Source organism: Anabrus simplex, chromosome 2, assembly GCF_040414725.1.
Source record: "Anabrus simplex isolate iqAnaSimp1 chromosome 2, ASM4041472v1, whole genome shotgun sequence".
Lineage (NCBI taxonomy): Eukaryota > Metazoa > Arthropoda > Insecta > Orthoptera > Tettigoniidae > Anabrus > Anabrus simplex.
In genome coordinates, this window is record NC_090266.1 from 72,909,217 (window position 1) to 72,930,740 (window position 21,524).

The 21,524-nt window shown below is 39.8% G+C and overlaps 1 protein-coding gene across 1 annotated transcript in view; it reads left to right on the forward strand.

Moving 5' to 3' along the window:
• Ae2 (Anion exchanger 2) overlaps positions 1–21,524 on the forward strand; it is a 237,331-nt gene that overhangs the window by 194,598 nt on the left and 21,209 nt on the right. The window contains exons 17-18 of the mRNA XM_067139840.2: positions 8,372–8,619; positions 16,474–16,688. Of these exons, the coding sequence (XP_066995941.2) occupies positions 8,372–8,619; positions 16,474–16,688 (463 nt within the window). The remainder of the gene's footprint in view (positions 1–8,371; positions 8,620–16,473; positions 16,689–21,524) is intronic.

The window sequence follows — 21,524 nt, forward strand, 5'->3', positions numbered from 1 at the left end:
AAACATTTGGGTAAATAGAGAGGCGTATTGCTATTATCATCATAACTGGACATGTGTCTTTACCCAAATTGCTGACAGAATGCAGAAATCATAAGTCATCATTATCATCATCCAGTTTGGATCCTGAATTCCAGTTTGTCAGTCAATCAATCAATCAATCAATATCAATCAATCAATCAATCAATCAATACTGATCTGCATTTAGGGCAGTATCACTCAGAAAAACAAGACACCATGATGTCATTGTAGGAACGAGTGAAAAACAAAGACCACGGAACACATGCTTGCTACTTTTCAAAACAAGCATTCAAATTCTATTCAGCAAGAGTCAGTGGTCTGATCTAGCAGCAGTATAAGGAACTGTAAAGCAGTCATTAATGTTTACAAGATGAGACACTGATGTATTTCCAAAATATGGTGATTTGTTACTTAAGAAAACTAAGCACAAGCATTTAGGCACTATATATGACAGAAAATAAGGGAGGTATGGAACTAAACGATGCCATAAAGCTAGTTACAAACATAGGATTGTCGAGGTGTTTAGTAAATTCACAGAGGCTTGCAGACTGAACGCTGAAAGGTGTAACAGTCTATAATGAAGATGTATGTATGTATGTATGTATGTATGTATGTATGTATGTATGTATGTATGTATGTATGTATGTATGTATGTATGTATGTATGTATGTATGTATGTATGAAGACTGCTGACAACTCCATCATTTTAACTGATAATGGAGAAATTTCAGAGCGTTGGAAGGAACATTTCTCTGTGCTTCTAAATCGTGTCTCCAATGTCGCTGAGGACTTTCTTTGTAATGTCCCTCAGCAACCCCAACAAACCTGGATGGCAGTTCCACCCACATACAGAGACTTCACCAAAGCACTCAATCAACTAAAACAAAGAAAGGCTCCTGGTCCTGATAACATCCCTCTGGAACTGATACAAAATGGAGGTATGCCCTTGAAGACTAGACTTTTCACACTCATCCTCTTGATTTGGGAAACCCGAGAAGTACCTGACGACTTGAAGAATGCTACCATCATCACTGTCTTCAAAAAAGGCAATCGTAGGGTATGTGGGAACTAACGTAGTATATCGCTTTTGTCAATTGCAGGTAAAATTCTTGCAAGAATTCTATTTAAACCGGCTCTGAGTTATCTCAGAGAGGATTTTGCCTGAGTCTCAATGTGGTTTCCGAACCTCCAGAGGCACAACAGATATGATCTTCTGTGCTAGACAACTCCAGGAAAAATGCAGAGAGCAACAGCAGCCTCTGTATTTAGTTTTCTATGATCTGGAAAAAGTCTTTGATTCAGTACCAAGATCTGCTATGTGGAAAGTATTGAGACATTTTGGATGTCCTACACATTATGAGAAATTGGTTCGAGCTCTTCATGATGGCATGTCTGGACAGGTTCTTCAAGGTAACTCAGTATCAGATTCGTTCCCAATCACTCATGGATTGAAACAAGGCTGTGTGCTTGCTCCTACACTCTTTGCACTGTACATGGCTGCCATGCTGCATGAATCATCTGCAAACAACTTAGGCATGGAGATTAAATTTCGTTTTGATGGCGGCCTTTTCAATCTGGCAAGACTTCGCTCTCAAAGATGTACTCTGGTTACCCAGATGACAGAACTGCAGTATGCCGATGACAACGCATCTCCTGCTCTAACACCTGCAGAACTACAACAGTCAGTCAACTGCTTTAAAACTGCATGGGATCACTTTGGTCTTGCCATTAATGCAAACAAAAAGTACTTGCACAACCTGCCCCAGGATTAACTCTTCCGGAGTTCAGTATCTCCATCTTAGACACAACATTGGAACACATTGGAAGCATCTAGTCTAAACGGTGTACCTGTGAAAAGGACGTTGATAAAGGAATTGGGGTTGCTCATGCAGCATTCGGACAGTTAATGCACACAGCCTTCATGAATAATGACCTAAAACTGCATACCAAACTCATGGTGTACAAAGCTGTTGTCATTTCTTTGCTGCTGTATGGCTGTGAAACTTGGACACTCTGTTGCCGTGATATCAAAAAACTTGAGCGCTTCCACCAACAGAAAGAGATACATCTTGAATATTAAGTGGGAGGACTACATGACCAACACAGCAGTTCTTGACAAAGTGGAGCTAAATAGCATTGAGGCAACAATCATCGCTCATCAACTGAGAAGGTTAGGCCATGTTCACTGCATGGGTGATACCAGACTTCCCCGCCAAATTCTTTATGGTGAACTTTGCTCCGGCAGTAGACCTCATGGAGCCCCTCTTAAGCATTTTAAGGACCAGCTGAAACACAACACGAAGACAACTGGTATAAATATAAGGAGATGGGAAGAACGTGCCGTGGACCGTTCAATGTGGCGGAACACTACATCTACCGCTGTCAACTTATCTGAAAGAGAATGCCGCAGACATCAAGAGGCCAAGCGAAAAGCAAGAAAACTCCATCAGTTACAACTAGGGTTGGGCACTATGTCCCTGTTTCGGGACACTGTGCCGGTGCACCGTTATGTTCCGCTGTTCCGGAACACGGAGTGTCAATTGCTCCGAAACATTCTTAAGCGAGACCGAGATATTGACTTGCTATCCCGTCAGAAGCGCCCTTCCCCTTCGCCTACCTTTTAAAACACAGTAACCTTAGCAAATGCGAAATAGATAATTTCATCAGTCTGTTAGAATTTGTACTTAATAACAACTATTTCACCTTCAATAATAGAATATATCATCAAAAGGGCCTAGCAATGGGTGACCCGATCTCGGGCATTCTAGCTAATATCTTTATGGATGATTTGGAAAATAACAAAATAATCAATAATATTAATGGTCTTCAATTATGGTTAAGGTATGTTGATGACACTTTTGCCATTATAGATACACAGAAAAACGATAGTCATAGTGTGCTAACATCCCTTAATGAGCTTGACAATGATGTCAAATTCACTAAGGAAGATGAGATCAATGGTTCTCTAAACTTTTTGGATTTAAACATTTCAAGAGAGAATAATAAGTTCATTTTTCAAATATTTAGAAAGCCTTCTTGTGCCCCCATCACTATAAGAAACGATTCCTTACATCCGCAATCTCATAAACAGGCTGCATTTTTTAGTCTTGTCTATAGAGCATTAAAAATCCCGCTAACAACTGATAATCGCAAAAAAGAACTAAACTATATTAAGGATTTAGCCAGAATTAACGGCTATAACCCCTTAATGATTAATAAAATCATTAACAAGATAAAATTAAAAACTGCAACAAAATTGATTCCAGACAAGCCTAAAAAAACGAAATATGCTCCCTTCACCTACACAAATCCAGGCCTATTTCAAGTTACTAACCCTCTAAAGAAATACGATATTAATATCGCTTATAGAACCCGATATACGAACCGTAACATATTTTTCAATTCAAATATAGTTAACATTAATCACAATAAATTCTCGAACTCTGGTATCTATAGGCTTAAATGCACCCATTGTGGATTCTCCTACATCGGACAGACTGGACGTAGTTTTTTGACCAGATACCTTGAACATTACAACGCTTCGAAACATAAAAAGTATTCCGCCATGAGCACCCATATGGAAGAGACTGGCCACAGTTTTACTACAATTGAAAAAGACCTTCAAATCTTGAAATACGTCAATAAAAGTAAACTTATGACAGAGTTTGAGAACATTTACATATTCCTAGACCAGCATTTCAACGGGCATCAAAATTTAAATGATACTTCAGAAATTAAAAGTCCAATAATCGAGAAAATTCCAGAACTACTCTCTCTTTTCAATATAAATAATAATAACTTTACGAGAATCTTTAATTATACAACTGTTAATAATACAACAACTACTACTCTACTGCCCTCTCATGCGACACCCCCTCCACGATTACCCGACCCGCCTAAGGAATCGGTCACCCCTCCTCCTCACATGACTCACTCCCCGCCTCTACGTATACATACATACAATACTAGAAGCAGCAATAAGGTTACTCGCCAGTTTGATTCGCGCAGCCAACGTTAGTGAACACCTCACACTAGTCCCAAGGGTAAGCCTCCGTCTAACTTTTACTAACCTTTTTTTCATTATAACATATTTTTATATTTCCTCCCTTTTCTTTCTTTTCAGATTTCTAACTCCAATTGCGCCATAATCTGCTCCATTCAATCTGGTTTGCTGGAACTCTCCCTACTTTCAAGTTATAGTTACTTAACGAGTCCACATTGGTGTCCTACGTTGTATAAGTTTAATTCTACTGCTAGCGTGTAAATACGGACTAGTTCAACCAGTATTTCCTTCTGGCATTGTGTTGGCTCTCCTACAGAATTCCTAACTACTGAAGTTTACGTCATTTCAACCTTAGCTTCGTCGCTTTGCGCCTTTTGACTGACTCAGCTTGGCTCGCGCTGTTCAGTAGACTCTATTTTAACTTTTGGTTTGCTCAATTAGGAGCTCCATGGTCGGCGATTGGTCCACGCTTCACACATTGACTTATAATTTGGGATCTACTACATCTGTATCTTTTTACTTTTACAACCTCATGTTTGTTTTAACTCTATAGACTACCATCATTCAAAGTATTCCTCTGCATTCTTGCTGTTAATCTGTACATATCGTTATAATTTCATGTTTAATGTTATCATTTTACTTTTTATTATGGTATTGTCACTTTTTTAACAATTTTTATCATTCAGTTCAGGGCCCTGACCTAATCCTTGTAAATTAAGGCTGATGATGTTCGCTATGTCGAACGAAACATGTTCCTTTATTTAAGACACCTCATGATTGTTTTATAATTCAATGAGTAATATAATGTATTGAGTAGGTGGTTGTGATTAAAAGGATTTTATAATTTTAATATATTGTCCTCAATACGGTTCCATTATGAGATTAATTACATGTACTAGCTGACTGTCGATACCGGCCGTGTGCACTTTGTTCTAGCGCCTGACACTCAGGAGCCGTCATCGGCTAAGTTAGCGTGCTGGCCTTTGGTCACAGGGGTCCCGGGTTCAATTCCCGGCAGGGTCGGGAATTTTAACCATCATTGGTTAATTTCTCTGGCACGGGGGCTGGATGTATGTGTTGTCTTCATCATCATTTCATCCTCATCACGACGCGCAGGTCGCCTACGGGAGTCAAATCGAAAGACCTGCACCTGGCGAGCCGAACCCGTCCTGGGATCTCCCGGCACTAAAAGCCATACGCCATTTCATTTTTATCGGCTAAGTTTGTGCATGATCGCGTAGCAGGATATTTAGCCACCACACTCTCCCTCTGCATGAGCTTTTCAGAACTTATGATTTTCACTTTCCTCGAGTTCAGAGTGTATTGTGAACAGAATTACAGGCTCAGTGATATAATTGAACGCTCACAATGCTATCGCTTGCCCAATTTGTAATCGGTTCTAATGCTACTAGGTACACATTCATTATTTCTAACACCTTAAAGAGAAACTAAGTCGCTAATATTATTCTGAAACACTTACATCTACATGACTTGTAAATATCACTTCTTCACCTGAATGTTTCGTCTTAAAATGACAATTCAAGTTTTCCTATAATTAAAGGATGTATAACATTCTGACATACTGAGCCCACCAAGTTATTCACAACTATTAGAGAATTAAATAATACACTTCACTAGCTTAAGTGATGATTTCACTGAACATTCTGAAAGAAAGAAACTCAAGTCCACGTTTTAACAAACTTCACATCATTACCGCAAGCTACAGTTAACTGACTGGAAGCATCTTTTCACGCGGGATCTTCGAGAATGCTTACACTATAAGAAAGAAAAGAAAGAAAGTCTTGTGTATAATAAAATGAAGTACGGGTACAACATACTGGGCACACGAAGTTATACTTGGCTATTTTACAATTAAATAATACACTAGTTTAATTGGTTTCACTTCGAGATTCGCAGTAATCAAAGGAAAGCGGGACCTGTGACGACACGATGCGTTCGGCACCATGAGTCAAGTGACAGCGGATATAGCCGATGACGGCTCATGACGGCTCCTGAGTGTCAGGCGCTAGACGGAAGTGCAGTGTGCCCGTGCCGCCGCCAGTCCCGCCATGTGCTGCTCGTATTGGAGTGTTCCGTGTTCTGTCATATCCTCTTTGTTCTGTGAGTTCCGTTGCAGCCTGCCACTGGCCTTCGGTAGTAAATCGGTACATGCGAATAACTTAATGTGTTCTGTTTTGTGTTCAACTGTTCTATAAGTGTGTTTTTATTGAAGCCTAGGAATATACACCGTACAAAGGACGGTAAACTTTCCATGACGTCGCACCGGAGTCCTGTTTGGGACTTTTTTACTAGAATAAAACCCGACAGAGTGAAATACAATATATGTTTTTTCTATTTTGTGTGCAAAGGGATCTTCAACCGGCACAATGTCCGACTCGTTGGCTGAATGGTCAGCGTACTGGCCTTCGGTTTAGAGGGTCCCGGGTTCGATTCCCGGCCGGGTCAGAGATTTTAACCTTCATTGGTTAATTCCAATGGCCCGGGGGCTGGGTGTTTGTGCTGTCCCCAACATCCCTGCAACTCTAAAATCATGTTCCTGAATGAAAATATGCCGTGAACATTTTGAGCACCATTTAAAGTGTTGTAGCCTATTGGAAGATTAACATTTGTCGGTAGTTTCACTTAATTTTTATTTTCGTGCTCTTCTTGTACAGTATAAGTTACAGTGTTTAATTTTTATTTTCGTGTTCTCCTAGTACAGTATATAGTGTTTAATTTTTATTTTCGTATTCTCCTTGTATAGTATATACTGTTTAATTTGTATTTTAGTGTTCTGCTTTAATATCGTGTACGTAAATAGAGTACCGGTACTGACGAATATATATATATATATATATATTGCTAGTGGCTTTACGTCGCACCGACATAGATAGGTCTTATGGCGACGATGGGACAGGGAAGGGCTAAGAGTGGGAAGGAAGCGGCCGTGGCCTTAATTAAGGTACAGCCTGGTGTGAAAATGGGAAACCACGGAAAACCATTTTCAGGGCTGCCGACAGTGGGGTTCGAACCTACTATCTCCCGAATACTGGATACTGGCCGCACTTAAGCGACTGCAGCTATCGAGCTCGGTAAATATCTCTTTAATTGTGCGAGTATATGTTTAATTAGTGAAAATAACATTGTGACATTTGTAAACACATCTACTGCCAGTGTAATTATGACAGGTGTATTTCAGAATGAATGAAGACATTCTTATCCTAAAAACATTTTAGACATGATATTTCTGGGTGCATATTTCAGATTTTCGACTGGTTTTTCACGTGCCGTGAAGTTTTATCCTGGCCCTAATTACAATACCTGCCGATACATTCAACTGGTGGAAATATCCTTAGATTAGTTACTTTTAAACACCTGTACTGCCATTGTAACTGTGTTATCTGTATTTCGTATTGATCGAAAAAATCTTGACCTAAACGCAGCCTTTAAACGAGATTATTGTGCGCGAATTTCAGTGTTCCAACTGTTCGTTCGCGTTTCGTGCAGCTTTATGCTGGCCATGGCCATTAGAAACTACACAGTACACACAGCACGTTCGATACACTGATACAGGCATAGTCCCGCTGGCCCGGAGCATGTAATGTTGCCTCTCGAAGTTCTCTCTACTGCGCAGTGCGTAGTTACAGCCCCGCGTCCGAAGTGTCCTCTGCACACAGCCAAGGCCAACTAGTTTATCTAGTGCCGCCTTCGACACAGCACGTTCGTTACAGGCACATTCCAGCTGACGCGGAGCATGTCATGTTGTCTCTCTCTCTACTATGCAGTTACAGTCCCGCGTCCCATGTTGCGGCACTCTGTACCGAAACGCTCCGCCTCCAAGCTCCTAATGTTGCGGAACAACTGAATGTTCCGGTCTGCCCAACCCTAGTTACAACCCCGCCCTCCATTCAGTGTAATTTGTATGGGCGTATGTTTTATGCCAGGATTGGTCTGTTTAGTCATCGCAAACACATCCATAAACTGAGTTGAACTGGTTAATGTATGCAGGAAGAAGTTATATATACTTGGATCAAGTTACAGCCGCCGCCACCGTATGTATGTATGTATGTATGTATGTATGTATGTAATGTATGTATGTATGTATGTGTGTATGTTGAACTTTCTTGAACATGAGGTTTTTTATAAACTAGGACTAGAACAAACCCATACAATAGGACATCATCATCCCTTTCTTTTTGTAAATGGCATAATATCTAGATGTTGTATGAAGAAACACTTTCCTATTTTTGAGTCAATTATGTATAACAATATACTAATTGGAATGTTATAGCTTCCTTATTTTCTATTTTTATATCATATAGAAACTGTACTCAATATACATTATTTTAGGCAAGAAGAGCACTCGGTGACTTTGGAGTACCCATTGCAATCGTGTCAATGGTTGCCCTTGACTACTTTACTTCAGCAACTTATACCGAAAAACTGAAAGTTCCGGAGGGGCTTTCACCATCGAAACCAGAAGAACGTGGGTGGATAGTTTCACCGGCTGATCTACCAGCTGTGTGGATTGGATTTGCTGCCCTTGCACCAGCAATTCTGGTCTACATCCTCCTCTTCATGGAAACACACATATGCGAGTGAGTAACATGTCTCCCTCCTAGCCTTTTATTATTTACAGCAGAAAGCAGAATTCTGTACTTGATTGCAAACCTTGATTTTCAGTTGTTATGAACAAGAATCCTTGACCAGTAATCATTGTTTCTTTGTTACGTACATATTTGTATATCTCAAAGGTATTAATAAAGGTGCAACGATATATATATCAATTTTTAAAAAATCACTATAATCAATGATTACCCGTATATATTTTCACTAAACACCCACTTCCATGTATACAAAATACACAGTACAATTAACAATTCATCCACCAAGCATAATCAACATTAAACTCACTTTGTTGTGCTCACATGCTAACATCAACAACACACTTCAACATCACAACTGAACTACTACAAATCAACAACTAAACTGAACTCAACAATGGACTCACAACATGATCACCACTCTTTATATATATGTTGGCTATGTTTCAAGATAAAAATGCCTGGAAAGTTTTACAACTGACATCCAGAAATCCTTGGTATGTCCATGTTCTAGAATTCTCTTGAATTAATATCTGCACATCTAAAAGTTTATCATTATAGCATATTACCTCAAGATATCCACAAAGACCTAGAATTGCTATGCAGACGTCCTTGGTACATCATTTCTCCAGACTTCTCTTGAGTCGGCACACATACAACTAGAAGCTTCCTGAACAAGTTGGAAACAACCTGAATACATAACCTAACCTATAACATATATGAAAAATTGTTTTCAAGTTATACTGTACACACAAAACCTAACCTGCACCTGTATTTGTCCTAAAATATGTCTATATTGTCCATTCATTAAATAAATAAATAAAGTTACAAAATCAAACAATTCAGTCTTCTCTTCTATTTGTATATCATATCTTCATTAGGCAAAATGGTTTGTAATGTCATCTTAAATATTACAGCATAATTACTGCAACCCAATAGGAACCAAGTCCTCTTTGTCATATTCAATGACACACAGTGTGTAGCAGTGCCCAGTTACTGGCTTGGCCTATTATGTGAAGTTCTGAATAGTCTTCCAAATAGGAAATTTCAAGTTCATTGTTGACACTGGTTCTTAATTTTTGACTAGAGCCCGGAAGTTAGGCATTTATTTTTGGTTAAAATAGGCAGGCAAAAAGGCACTTGAAATACTGAAAATAGGCACTACTGTAATTAAAATAGACTTTTATTAGCAGTGAAAGCAAAGAGGAATCTCACTCATTATTAATGAAAATATGTATTTTAAATACCGAACTCATTCATTTCTTTATTATCAATTTATCACATAATTAGCATACTTACTCTTACTTTTCTTCGTTACAAGCAACAATAAGGTGCTTTTTCAAAGTATCAACTGTCATAGACAGTCGCTTGTCAGAAAGAATGTTTTTCATCATGGAAAAGGAACGTTCTACTTCCAATGAAGTGATTGGCGCAAATTTGAAACAAGCTGTTTCGGAAGGACACATGCCAGTTAAAACAGAATTTTCACCTTTCAGAACATCACGAATGTTCTTCATATTTTCAATGTCCACATTAGCACTCAGAACACGTTTACACTTTTCACTAACACTGCTTCCTTTTTCTCCTGCTGCTTGCAGCAGTTGATTTACTGCATCTTCGAAGATCGCCATAGATGATATCAGCGAATCATCTCTTTTCTCCAACTTCAAGATTGCTTCCAGTGTATGTATGTTCAGTCGTCAGCCCTAAGGTTGGTTGGATCCTCAACAGCTCCACCATCAGCTGTCATAGATTACCTAGGCATCACTGAAGAGGCGTACTAGGGAAATGAGGAGTGAGGTAGTTTCCTGTTGCTTTCCTCGCCGAGCCAGAAGTTGCTATTGCATACCAGTCTGCCAAGCCCACTGAAATCCATGCATGAACCGACCCTATGAGCAACATTTTCACACCATTCATAGCAGGGACTGGCTGCATAAGGAATGGCATTACTAGCATCACTCATACCTGTCACTTTCATATTGTCAAAGCCAAGGATAAGAATGAGACAGGTCAATGAAAGTAAGTATCACACTATAATGTGCTGTTATAAATGCCAGATCATTGCTGAGATCTTCGTGGTCCAACAACTTTTTTACCATGCGAACTGAAGCAACTTCGTCTACTGATACGGCATGAAGTAACTCGCGTACCTTGTTCAAATTGTTGCTGTAATATACCTATGACTGCAGAGATCCAGGTTCCCCATCTGGTGAAAACCGGCTATGGAGGTAAAGGGAGCTCTGGTGCCACGTCCTTGAAAACCTGGATTCGGGAGGGTGATTTTAGGAAGATTTTCTTGGTATTCGAAACTAACTTATCCACGTGAGGATACAAACTTCTTATCTCTTCAGCAATTCTGTGCAGTCCATCGGCTAGACATGTGAGGTAGAGCATTTTAAGAAAGAGAAATTTCAAGGCTGTGGCTGCTTTTTTTTTTTTTTTTTTTGGTGACAAAAAGTAGGACACCATCATGCCGTATTCCATCCGGCCAGATTAACATTAATGAACTTGTGAACAACTGTGCCAGTGTGGAACCATTTGCTCTCTCCATCTCTTCTGTCGTCAAAAGAAATACTGATGATAGGTCAGTTTAATTTGTTTCCATAGTTCCAATGATGACGTTGGCCATGTAACGTCCCACTGCATCCGTAGTTTCATCAATGGAGATCCAGATCTTCTTTTCTGAAACTCTGCTTCGAATCCTCTGCAGGGTCTCTTCAAAGGAGATATTCAAATACGTTTTTCTTAATGTGGATTCTGACGGAACTTCTTCTTTAGTGTACTTCTGCAGAAACTTCCTGAGGGATTGATTTTCCAGTTTCCAGAAAGGAATTCCAGAGTCCAAGAAAGCTTTACATAGATCCAGGGAAAACTGAGATTGCCTGCTGGATGTTGTAACTGCTGTTGATATTAAATTGATCTTACAAGGGGGCATTCCCTACTCGTCACCACCGATTTCGCTCAAATTTATAGAATATGCAGGGGTTGGCTAGAAATGAATGTACCCGAAGTGAGAACTCCAGATGGCCAAGCGTATAGAAAATAAAAATAAAAATAAAAATATAAATGTTGATGCGGCTCTCGCACCGTATAAGCCACGTATGTTAGTTCGCACGCCGAGCAGTAGTTGGCGTAGCGGTAAGAGCTCAGACTGGTGATTCGATGGTCGTGTGTTCGACTCCCCGTGTGGAGACTTTTTGCTCTCAACTTTTATATTATTCATTTTTCAATTAAGCAAAGAGGTGAATAATTCATTTTATTTATTTATTCATATGCAAAAGGCATAGAAAAGGTAAAACATTGGGATTTCATTGTCAGGCTTTTCAACAAGGGATTGTAATTAAAGCGCGTACGAAAAGACTTTGTACATGAAAATTCAAAACTTTATTCATTGACATTCAATGATGTACATGTATCAGGATGATATTAATCGTAGGAACAGGAGAAACAATAATATTACTTCTGCATCTAGCACAAGTTATAAACGCCGCATTTTTACAACCACATCGTTGTTCCAACGTCTCCATAGAAAAGAATAATTGATTGACAGTCATAAAGCATTCTCTCTCATCGCAAAGTTTACAAGCGAAACATGCATAACATAACATGTTACCGAATATTGGTGCGGATAATTGATGTTCAACAATCAAATGTATTTTTATGCAGTCTTCTCGGGAAGTTATTTCTGTTTCTTGCTCGATGAGATGAGATCAATTTTGTATTTTTTTAAATCAAGTTTTTGATGTGACGATAGAAACATACATCGCAGGGTTGCACCAGTGGAGTACATCTAGGGGGAATTACTTTGATTCTACAAGTTGGCAATTCTTCTTCATCTAGGAAGAGTTCGTCGTATAATTGCGGATTTGTTTGTCCTCCCCATGAGTCAATCAGCAGAAGAAATTTGTTCTTTTGTACGTATGGCTTCATCACATCCGTTAAAATTTTTGTATACAAAAGTGATGACGACATTCTTGTATTTTGTTGCGTATTCATCCACCGGTTTTTTAATCCTCGGTCCAAAAGAGCCAGTATTCTCTTATAAGCATACGTAAACTTTTGGCAATACTTTCCGGAAAGGCTCACAGCATATTGCGCTGTATATGGTGGGTTACTTTGTTTATATCCTTTCTTTTTACGAAAACCGTTTTTACCCCTAACTGTTCCAGGGTTCGGTTATATGTCGACTGGTACTGGCAATCTGGAAAGAGAATATACGAATGTAAATGTATTATTCGCGCCGTTAAAGACTATTTCACTTGAGGTAGAGAAATAAGAATTCTTGACTTACCCATTTGATCAGTGTTGATAGCAAAATCCTTGTCGTATGGAGGAATGAGAGCTCGAGTTAGGAGTCAGAACGTATCTGCCACAGCAAGGATTTCCTGTTGTGTAGCTGTCTCCTTTTCCGACACAAATCTTGTAATTTTCCTCTGATGAATCTTATGTCTTTTTTTAAAGTCGATGACCCACGATTCGGAGGCTTTGAATTTCAACTCCGGAAATTGACTGGCAGCAGCAAGTGCCCATTGTTGCAAGTTTCTTGTGGTGACTTGCTGGTTACAACATCGCGCTTCTCCGAAGTGATCATATGTCCACGAGTCAATTGTATTCTATTTATCCTTCCGAGTTCCACCATTTTTAATATGTTGTTTCCAAATTTTCAAATCTCGCATATGTTTCAAGCGAGATGTTCCTTTTGTTTGCAAACTTTTTAAACTCCACGTTGGATGCACTTTGGCTAAATTAACCACCATTATTTTGTTGTCCAGTGCAACGTAATCTGGATCCTCTTTCATTTTCTTTTCATTGGGTTCATACTCATCACTTGACAACGATCTGGCACCCTCCAACATTTGATATTCTTCTTATTGGTCGATTTTTTCACGCCAGATCAACTCTTCGTCGCATATAAACTGATACTCTGGTAAAACTTCCACTACTTTCTCATGTATTTTATTTCCCAATTGAATGTGCTCTTCGGTTATCGCTTCAGAACTTTCTGATGAGATTAGATTTTCTTCGGCCAAAACATGTAAGCTATAATGCATCGCCGTCTTCAATCGTTGCTTCGACGCTTCGCTGTGGATGCTATCGCCTGGCTCCTGTTCTTTTTCTGTTGACGTTCCAAGCATATTAGTTTCATTTTTGTCCGACATTGTCCATTTTACCACAATATTTTCCTCACAAAAATTTCGATATCTTTCAGAATATTCTAACAGTATTCTCACACAATTCAAGTTACTTGGCCAAGAGCTAACAAACAAATGAGCTCCCTAGCTAGCATCATCCTTAACGGTCAGGAACACCTGTCTCCTACCTGCACCAAGAATCTATTGTTCGTGTACAGCCGCCAGGAGCAACCTTCAGGTGAAAACGAATCTTATTTGAAATGACTATTCACGTTTATGGCACATTCCCCAAGGAGGGGAGATAGCCAATAAAGGGGAAAAAATAAGAATTTCTGTTTGAACACGTCGGAAAAGTTTGGAACTCCAAATTTTCTACAATTATGCGCTCATTAAAAAATGATGTAATATTTGCCTTTTGCATATAAATAAATAAATAAATAAATAAATAAATAATTCACCTCTTGGAAAATGATAATATAAAACTTGAGAAAAAGTGGAACCCAGGACCATCGAGTTACTGGTCCGAGCTCTTACCGCTACGCCAACTACTGCTCGGCGTGTGCACTAACGTAAGTGGCTTATACGGTGCGAGAGCCGCGTCAACATTTTTATTTTTATTTTCTATACACTTGGCCATCTGGAGTTCCCACTTTGGGTACTTTCATTTCTAGCCAAGCCCTGCATGTTCTATAAATTTGAGTGACAATAATAATAATGTTATTTGTTTTACGTCCCACTAACTACTCTTTTACGGTTTTCGGAGACGCCGAGGTGCCGGAATTTAGTCCTGCAGGAGTTCTTTTACGTGCCAGTAAATCTACCGACACGAGGCTGATGTATTTGAGCACCTTCAAATACCACCGGACTGAGCCAGGATCGAACCTGCCAAGTTGGGGTCAGAAGGCCAGCGCCTTAACCGTCTGAGCCACTCAGCCCGGCTAAATTTGAGTGAAATCGGTGGTGATGAGTAGGGAATGCCCCCTTGTTAGGGCCAACAATATTTAACCTAGACTTATGTTTCGCTGTTGCAAAATGTTGAGTTATAAAGTACTTTTCTTCGTGATTAATAGATTTTTCACAGATTTTGCGAAAGAGTATAGCTCCATCAGTACGAAGTGTATCCGAACCGAATTCGCGAACATAGCCATGTAATTTACCACGCAACAATGAAAATTTCGGCATGATAAATAAGTCAGCGCCAACACCCGAGTTACCTTTAACAAGTTCAACAGTAGACTAACAGCTTCTTTTATGTTTGACCTGTTAGACAGAAATGATTTCCTCCCTTCCTCTGCACTATCTTATCATTTCAAAATCGGGAATACCAGGTAATTACGCAATGTCACAGCAAAAGGGGTGTGAGGAAGAAGAGACGTACTTCCCTCATCCTCTCTCTTTTCTGGTATTCATTATGCTTGTGCATTCCTTTCACTAATGAATATTCTGATATTTACAGAGGTTAAGTTAATGGGTTGAGAAAATAAGCTTTCGAATGCCTGAAAACAAATAAGCGATTTACAGGGAACAATATTCTAAAACAGATATTTGTGACGGCAATATGTAATTTAATTTGTGCAACCTTTTTTTGTCTTTGATGTATGGAAATTCATTATGTGCCTTTTAAAATGTGTAAATCGCAGAAAAAATTGCAAACGATCAAAAAAGGCAAAAAAGGCTTTAAATCTTAAAATAGGCAACGGAAGCCAAAACAGGCAAAAAAGGAAAAATAAAAATTGTCTCTACACTTTCTAAATTCATGAAAACATATTTATCTCCATCTGATTCTTCAATATATCCAGTCAGATAAAAAAGGCATTTTGCCCTAACTTCTGGGCTCTACTTATGACTATTAATTCCTTAATGTGCATTTCCTGTCTCCTTGGCTATGAATATGAAATAGGACCCCACTCTTTGAAGAACATGGTGAATGAGATTGTGTTTTAGGTAAGTGAGATATATGCAACAAGATCTTTGTTGAGTGGGAGAGTCTAGCTTATGACTTGCCATTACATATTACCTCTGTAGGAATATAATTTGATGAAATTTTTTTAGTACAGTATTCATTTTGCATGGTTTGTAAAACTTGATATGGCTTAGCTTGTACAAATAGAAGCAAAACTTAAGGACAAATGTCAAGAGGTGTTTTATATAGTTTTATATAGTTTTCCCTGATATGATCTTGGGTGTTAAATAGCCCTTCCAACTTTGTCCATAAATACTCAATTGAGTTTATATGCTGGGTGAGTACGGATGCCACAACACTTGCTGAAATGGTTCAGAATGCTCCACAAGCACATTTTTAATAACATGGACGTGATGTGATTTTTTTTTGTATAAGCTGTTGTTGGGATACATAAAGTCCATAAAGGGCTACTGACGGTTACCAGGGAGTCCAGCAAAGAAGTTGGAGGTCAATGACATGTTTGCAAGTATCAGATAACTCAACACACACTTCTTGTAGACAGATCTGTACCCCATCATCACACCAAAACAAAGTAATATTATTACTCACTGGATAATACTACAAATTCTCATTCCATATTCTTTTCATTGAAATGGCTTATTGCGTTACATTCATTTTTAGGTTGAAAATGGGTTAAGTTGGATAATATTTAATGGGAAAATGTCAGGGCTATGCAAATGCTTCTCACTTTATTATCCATGTATGTATCCTTATTTCGTATTTTGCTACCACTGTATAGATCATAATTTTCAGATTGATAATTGACAAGAAGGACAGGAAACTGAAGAAAGGATGTGGTTTCCACTTGGATATTGTCCTCATATGCCTAGTCAATGTAGGGTGTGGAATTATGGGAGCTCCATGGGTGTGTGCAGCTACTGTTCGCTCCATTGCTCATGTTGCAGCAGTCACTGTGATGTCTCGGACTCATGCTCCAGGAGACAAGCCTCATATAATTGAAGTTAAAGGTAAGCAAATGTCAAGGTAAATAAAGAAATACATCTGATGAATGGAGTTAAAATCTTTCACAGTCTATTAAACTATTCTTATGTTTTTTGTCCAGGGTGAATGATATTATTGGTCAATGAGGCAGAAGTACACTTACAGATCTCCTCTACAATGTCTTTTACAACAACACAGTCCTACCCAGACAAAGAATGTAATAGCTTTATGAATGATAACACAGTCCATCCTGGACAAGGAAAGTGACAGTTTTATGGACGACAACACAGTCCACCCTGGACAAAGAACAATTGTTTCATGTATGATAACATGGTTCAACCCCCAAAAAAAAGAACATACACTATGTGATCAAAAGTATCCAGACACCTGGCTGAACATGACGAACAAGTTCGTGGCCCCCTCCATCGGTAATGCTGGAATTCAATATGGTGTTGGCCCAATCTTAGCCTTAATGACAGCTTCCACTCTCGCAGGCATACGTTTAATCAGGTGCTGGAAGGTTGCTTGAGGAATGGCAGCCCATTCTTCACGGAGCGCTGCACTGAGGAGAGGTAGCGATGTCGGTCAGTGAGGCCTGGCACGAAGTCGATATTCCAAAACATCCCAAAGGTGTTCTATAGGATTCAGGTCGGGACTCTGTGCAGGCCAGTCCATGACAGGGATATTATTGTCATGTAACCACTCCGCCACAGGCCGTGCATTATGAAAAAGTGCTCGATCGTGTTGAAAGGTGCAATCGCCATCCCTGAAGTGCTCTTCAACAATGGGAAGCAAGAAGGTGCTTAAAACATCAATGTAGGACTGTGCTGTGATAGTGTCATGCAAAACAACAAGGGGTGCAAACCCCCTCCATGAAAATCACGACCACACCATAACACCACAACCTCCGAATTTTACTGCTGGCACTACACACGCTGGCAGATGACGTTCACCGGGAATTCGCCATACCCATACCCTGCCATTGGATTGCCACATTGTGTACCGTGATTTGTCGCTCCACACGTTTTTCCACTGTTCAATAGTCCAATGTTTACGCTCCTTACACCAAGCGAGGCATCGTTTGGCATTGACCTGCATGATGTGTGGCTTATGGGCAGCCGCTCGACCACGAAATCCGAGTTTTCTCACCTCCCGCCGAACTGTCATAGTACTTGGAGTGGATCTTGATGCAGTTTGGAATTCCTGTGTAATGGTCTGGATAGATGCCTGCCTATTACATTTGATGACCCTCTTCAACTGTCGGCGGTCTCTGTCAGTAAACAGACGAGGTCGGCCTGTGCGCTTTCGTGCTATACGTGTCCCTTCACGTTTCCACTTCACTATCACATCAGAACAGTGGACCTAGGAATGTTTAGGAATGTGGAAATCTCGCGTACAGACTTCTGACACAAGTGACACCCAATCACCTGACCACGTTTAAAAGTCTGTGAGTTCCGCGGAGTGCCCCATTCTGCTCTCTCATGATGTTGAATGACTACTGAGGTTGCTGCTATGGAATACCTGGCAGTAGGTGGCAGCACAATGCACCTAAGATGAAAAACGTATGTTTTTGGGGGTGTTCGGATACTTTTGATCACATAGTGTAACTGTTTAATGTATGGGAACACAGTCCAACCCAGACAAAGAACGCAATTTTCTGCGTACAACACAGTCCACCCAGACAAAGAATGCAATTGTCCATGTACAACACAGTCCAACCCAGACAAAGAACATAATTGTTTAATGTGTGATGACACAGTCCAACCCAGACAAAGAATGCAACTGTTTTGTGTACGAAAACACAGTCCATCCTGTGCAAAAAGCATTTACATGGGATGATTTTAAGTTAAGAGCAGGTCACAGTTGTACTTGCAAATAGAAAATTACAGAGGTGCTTAAAACATTCACAGAGGCTAGCAGCCTAAATGATGGAAAAAACAAGTCTTTAACATAAACATATGAGGCCTATATATTGTTGCAGGTTACTGGGGACCTTAAAACTAAAATTACTTCACAGAGAGGTATGCTACGCACTAAATTTATTGAAATACTATTTACAGTTAACCAAAAGTTCACTTGTGTTTGAGTTTTCCACCCAACACAGGTTTTACTCATGATTATAACACACACTAAAACGCACATGTACGATAGTCAGTGCGTCAAACTCCTGTTCTCCACGTGGCTTCTCACAACGCAGTGTCATTTCAGAACAATTCACAACTAGCAAGATTTGTTGAACTCCATATAGCTGACTAATAGACCCATTCCCCATGAATTATTTATCATGGACGTGCAACCATCTGCTTACCTTCATTCGTGATTGGTGCATTCACAACAGACTCGCTCAAGACTGAATGGTGTGTACCAGTTGAGCTCATTGTACACTGCCTGACAAAAAAATTGAAGCACTCAGAAGAAATGGTTGGATGTCAATGTAACTTTGAACACGTAAACATCATTGGTGGGTATGTAAATAATTAGAGTTGCGATTCTCTTTGACAGGTAGAATGGCCACCAGAGTGCTTTAGTGCTGTTCGTGTTTAGCAAGGTCTATATACACAGGTCTGGTCATGCTCCCAGAATTCTTTGTGGCAGTGGTCATATTAGAACCAAAGGTCTTCACTGTGTAATATACAGTGCAGTGAGATTAAGTTGTCATGAGTTATTGTATCGCTCCTGTCATTCAGACAAAGGGACTAGATTATTTAGATTCCCGAAGGATAAGAATTAAATGGGTTCAAAATTGCCGACGTGATAAGTGGCAGCCTACAGAACATTTGCAGCTGTGCTAGATAAAAATAAATAATCACTAAGTTTAATTATATTTGCTTTTGCAAAAAGCTTGTCTATCAAACTATTTTTACTGATCGTATCTTAATTATAATCTTTTCCTGCAACTTCATATTGAGGAATGTCAGTTTTAAGTAAAGAGAGTAGATGGAAGGAAGCTGCTGAAATGGAATGCCATACATGATGATGATGATGATGCTTGTTGTTTAAAGAGGCCTAACATATAGGTCGTCGGTCCCTACTGGTATGAAATGAGATGAAATGGAATGACAAATTAAAAGTCCAAAATCCTCCACTGACCAGATTTCAAAACGTGAGGATGAAGAATGAATGGATGGATATGAATTTAAAACAATCAGTGGATCTGACACGCACTGCCTCACATTCACAGAGACTAACGTAAAACAATAATATTACTGACCAAGGGACTGCTTCTATAGCATAATACTGCATTGATGATGCTTGTAGTCTAAAGGAGTCCAAAATCCAAGTCATCGGCCCCTCATAATGGACTTATCGCTAGGAAAGTAGAACCATAGTATTTGCCATGTTACGGTACTAATCAAAAGTAGCGTAGACTCGCGGTATTCCACACATTATGGTACTACTCACAGGTAATGAAATTCGCACATGTAATACAGACACTGCATTCAGGAATTCCCCTTGTAGTGATTACAGAAACAGATAATTTTTCACCTACTCTAATTATCTGAGCTCTGTTTTCAAAATATATACCCATCCATTTAGTCACTCTTTTGTCTAGTCCATTTGCATTCATTTCTGTCCGTAGTAGCCAGGGTGAATAAGCTCAAGGTGATGGTATAGGAAAGGGTGTTCCCATTGATTTACGGAAAGATCTCTTCGAATATATGTCATGAGAGCTCAAAAAACAGTACATTTACCCACTTTTTCTATTTTCATTAGCAGATCAATGGATGGTTAAAAAGGGACTGCAAAATCAGTAGACCTAGTACTGGTTTAATTGGGCTACTTTGTGTTGGGGAACCCAAAATAAGAGGGAAGTGATATCAGAGACTTTTATACAATTTGCTTTATGAATGGTTCATGTTTGTGGGTTACTGTAGTCACGTCCTAGTTCGTGAATTATGGGCAACGGCTGAGCGGCCTAGTAAGTGGTCCTGAGAGTCGGGCTACCAGTTGCTATGGAATGGGAGTCGGCATCTCAGACATATTCTGAGTCATGGCCCTCCTTGTGTTCAGGCGGCTAGGACTATACAATTCACCGGTGGTCCATAACCCATTAGAGGAGAGATCCTCACTTGGGCTATGTGTAAGTAGGGTAGCATCCTGCTTCATGAATCGACCGAGCTCAGAACATTTTAAGCAAGCCTCGGACCTATGGGAGTAACGGAGTCCCACTCCCATTTGACACGCGAGGCACTCCTTGGAAACAACCTGGCGAACGAAATGGAATTCGATGGGGAGCTATCAATATTAATGGGGCTTATGGAAGAAAGAAAGTAGAACTGGCTGAGTCAGCAAAGAGGATGCATCTGGATGTGCTAGGAGTAAGTGATATTCGGGTAAGGGGAGATAATGAGGAAGAGATAGGAGATTATAAAGTGTACTTGACGGGTGTTAGAAAGGGAAGGGCAGAGTCTGGGGTAGGGCTCTTTATCAGGAATACCATTGCACGCAACATAGTTTCTGTTAGGCACGTAAATGAGCGAATGATGTGGGTAGATTTGTCAGTTGGAGGAATTAGGACTAGAATTGTGTCCGTGTATTCACCATGTGAGGGTGCAGATGAGGATGAAGTTGACAAGTTTTATGAAGCATTGAGTGACATCGTGGCCAGGGTCAGCAGCAAGGATAGAATAGTGCTAATGGGCGATTTCAGTGCGAGAGTTGGGAATAGAACTGAAGGATACAAAAGGGTGATTGGTAAATGTGGAGAAGATATGGAAGCTAAAGGGAATGGGAAGCGTTTGCTGGACTTCTGTGCTAGTATGGGTTTAGCTGTTACTAATACATTCTTCAAGCATAAGGCTATTCACCGCTACACATGGGAGGCTAGGGGTACCAGATCCATAATAGGCTATATCTTAACA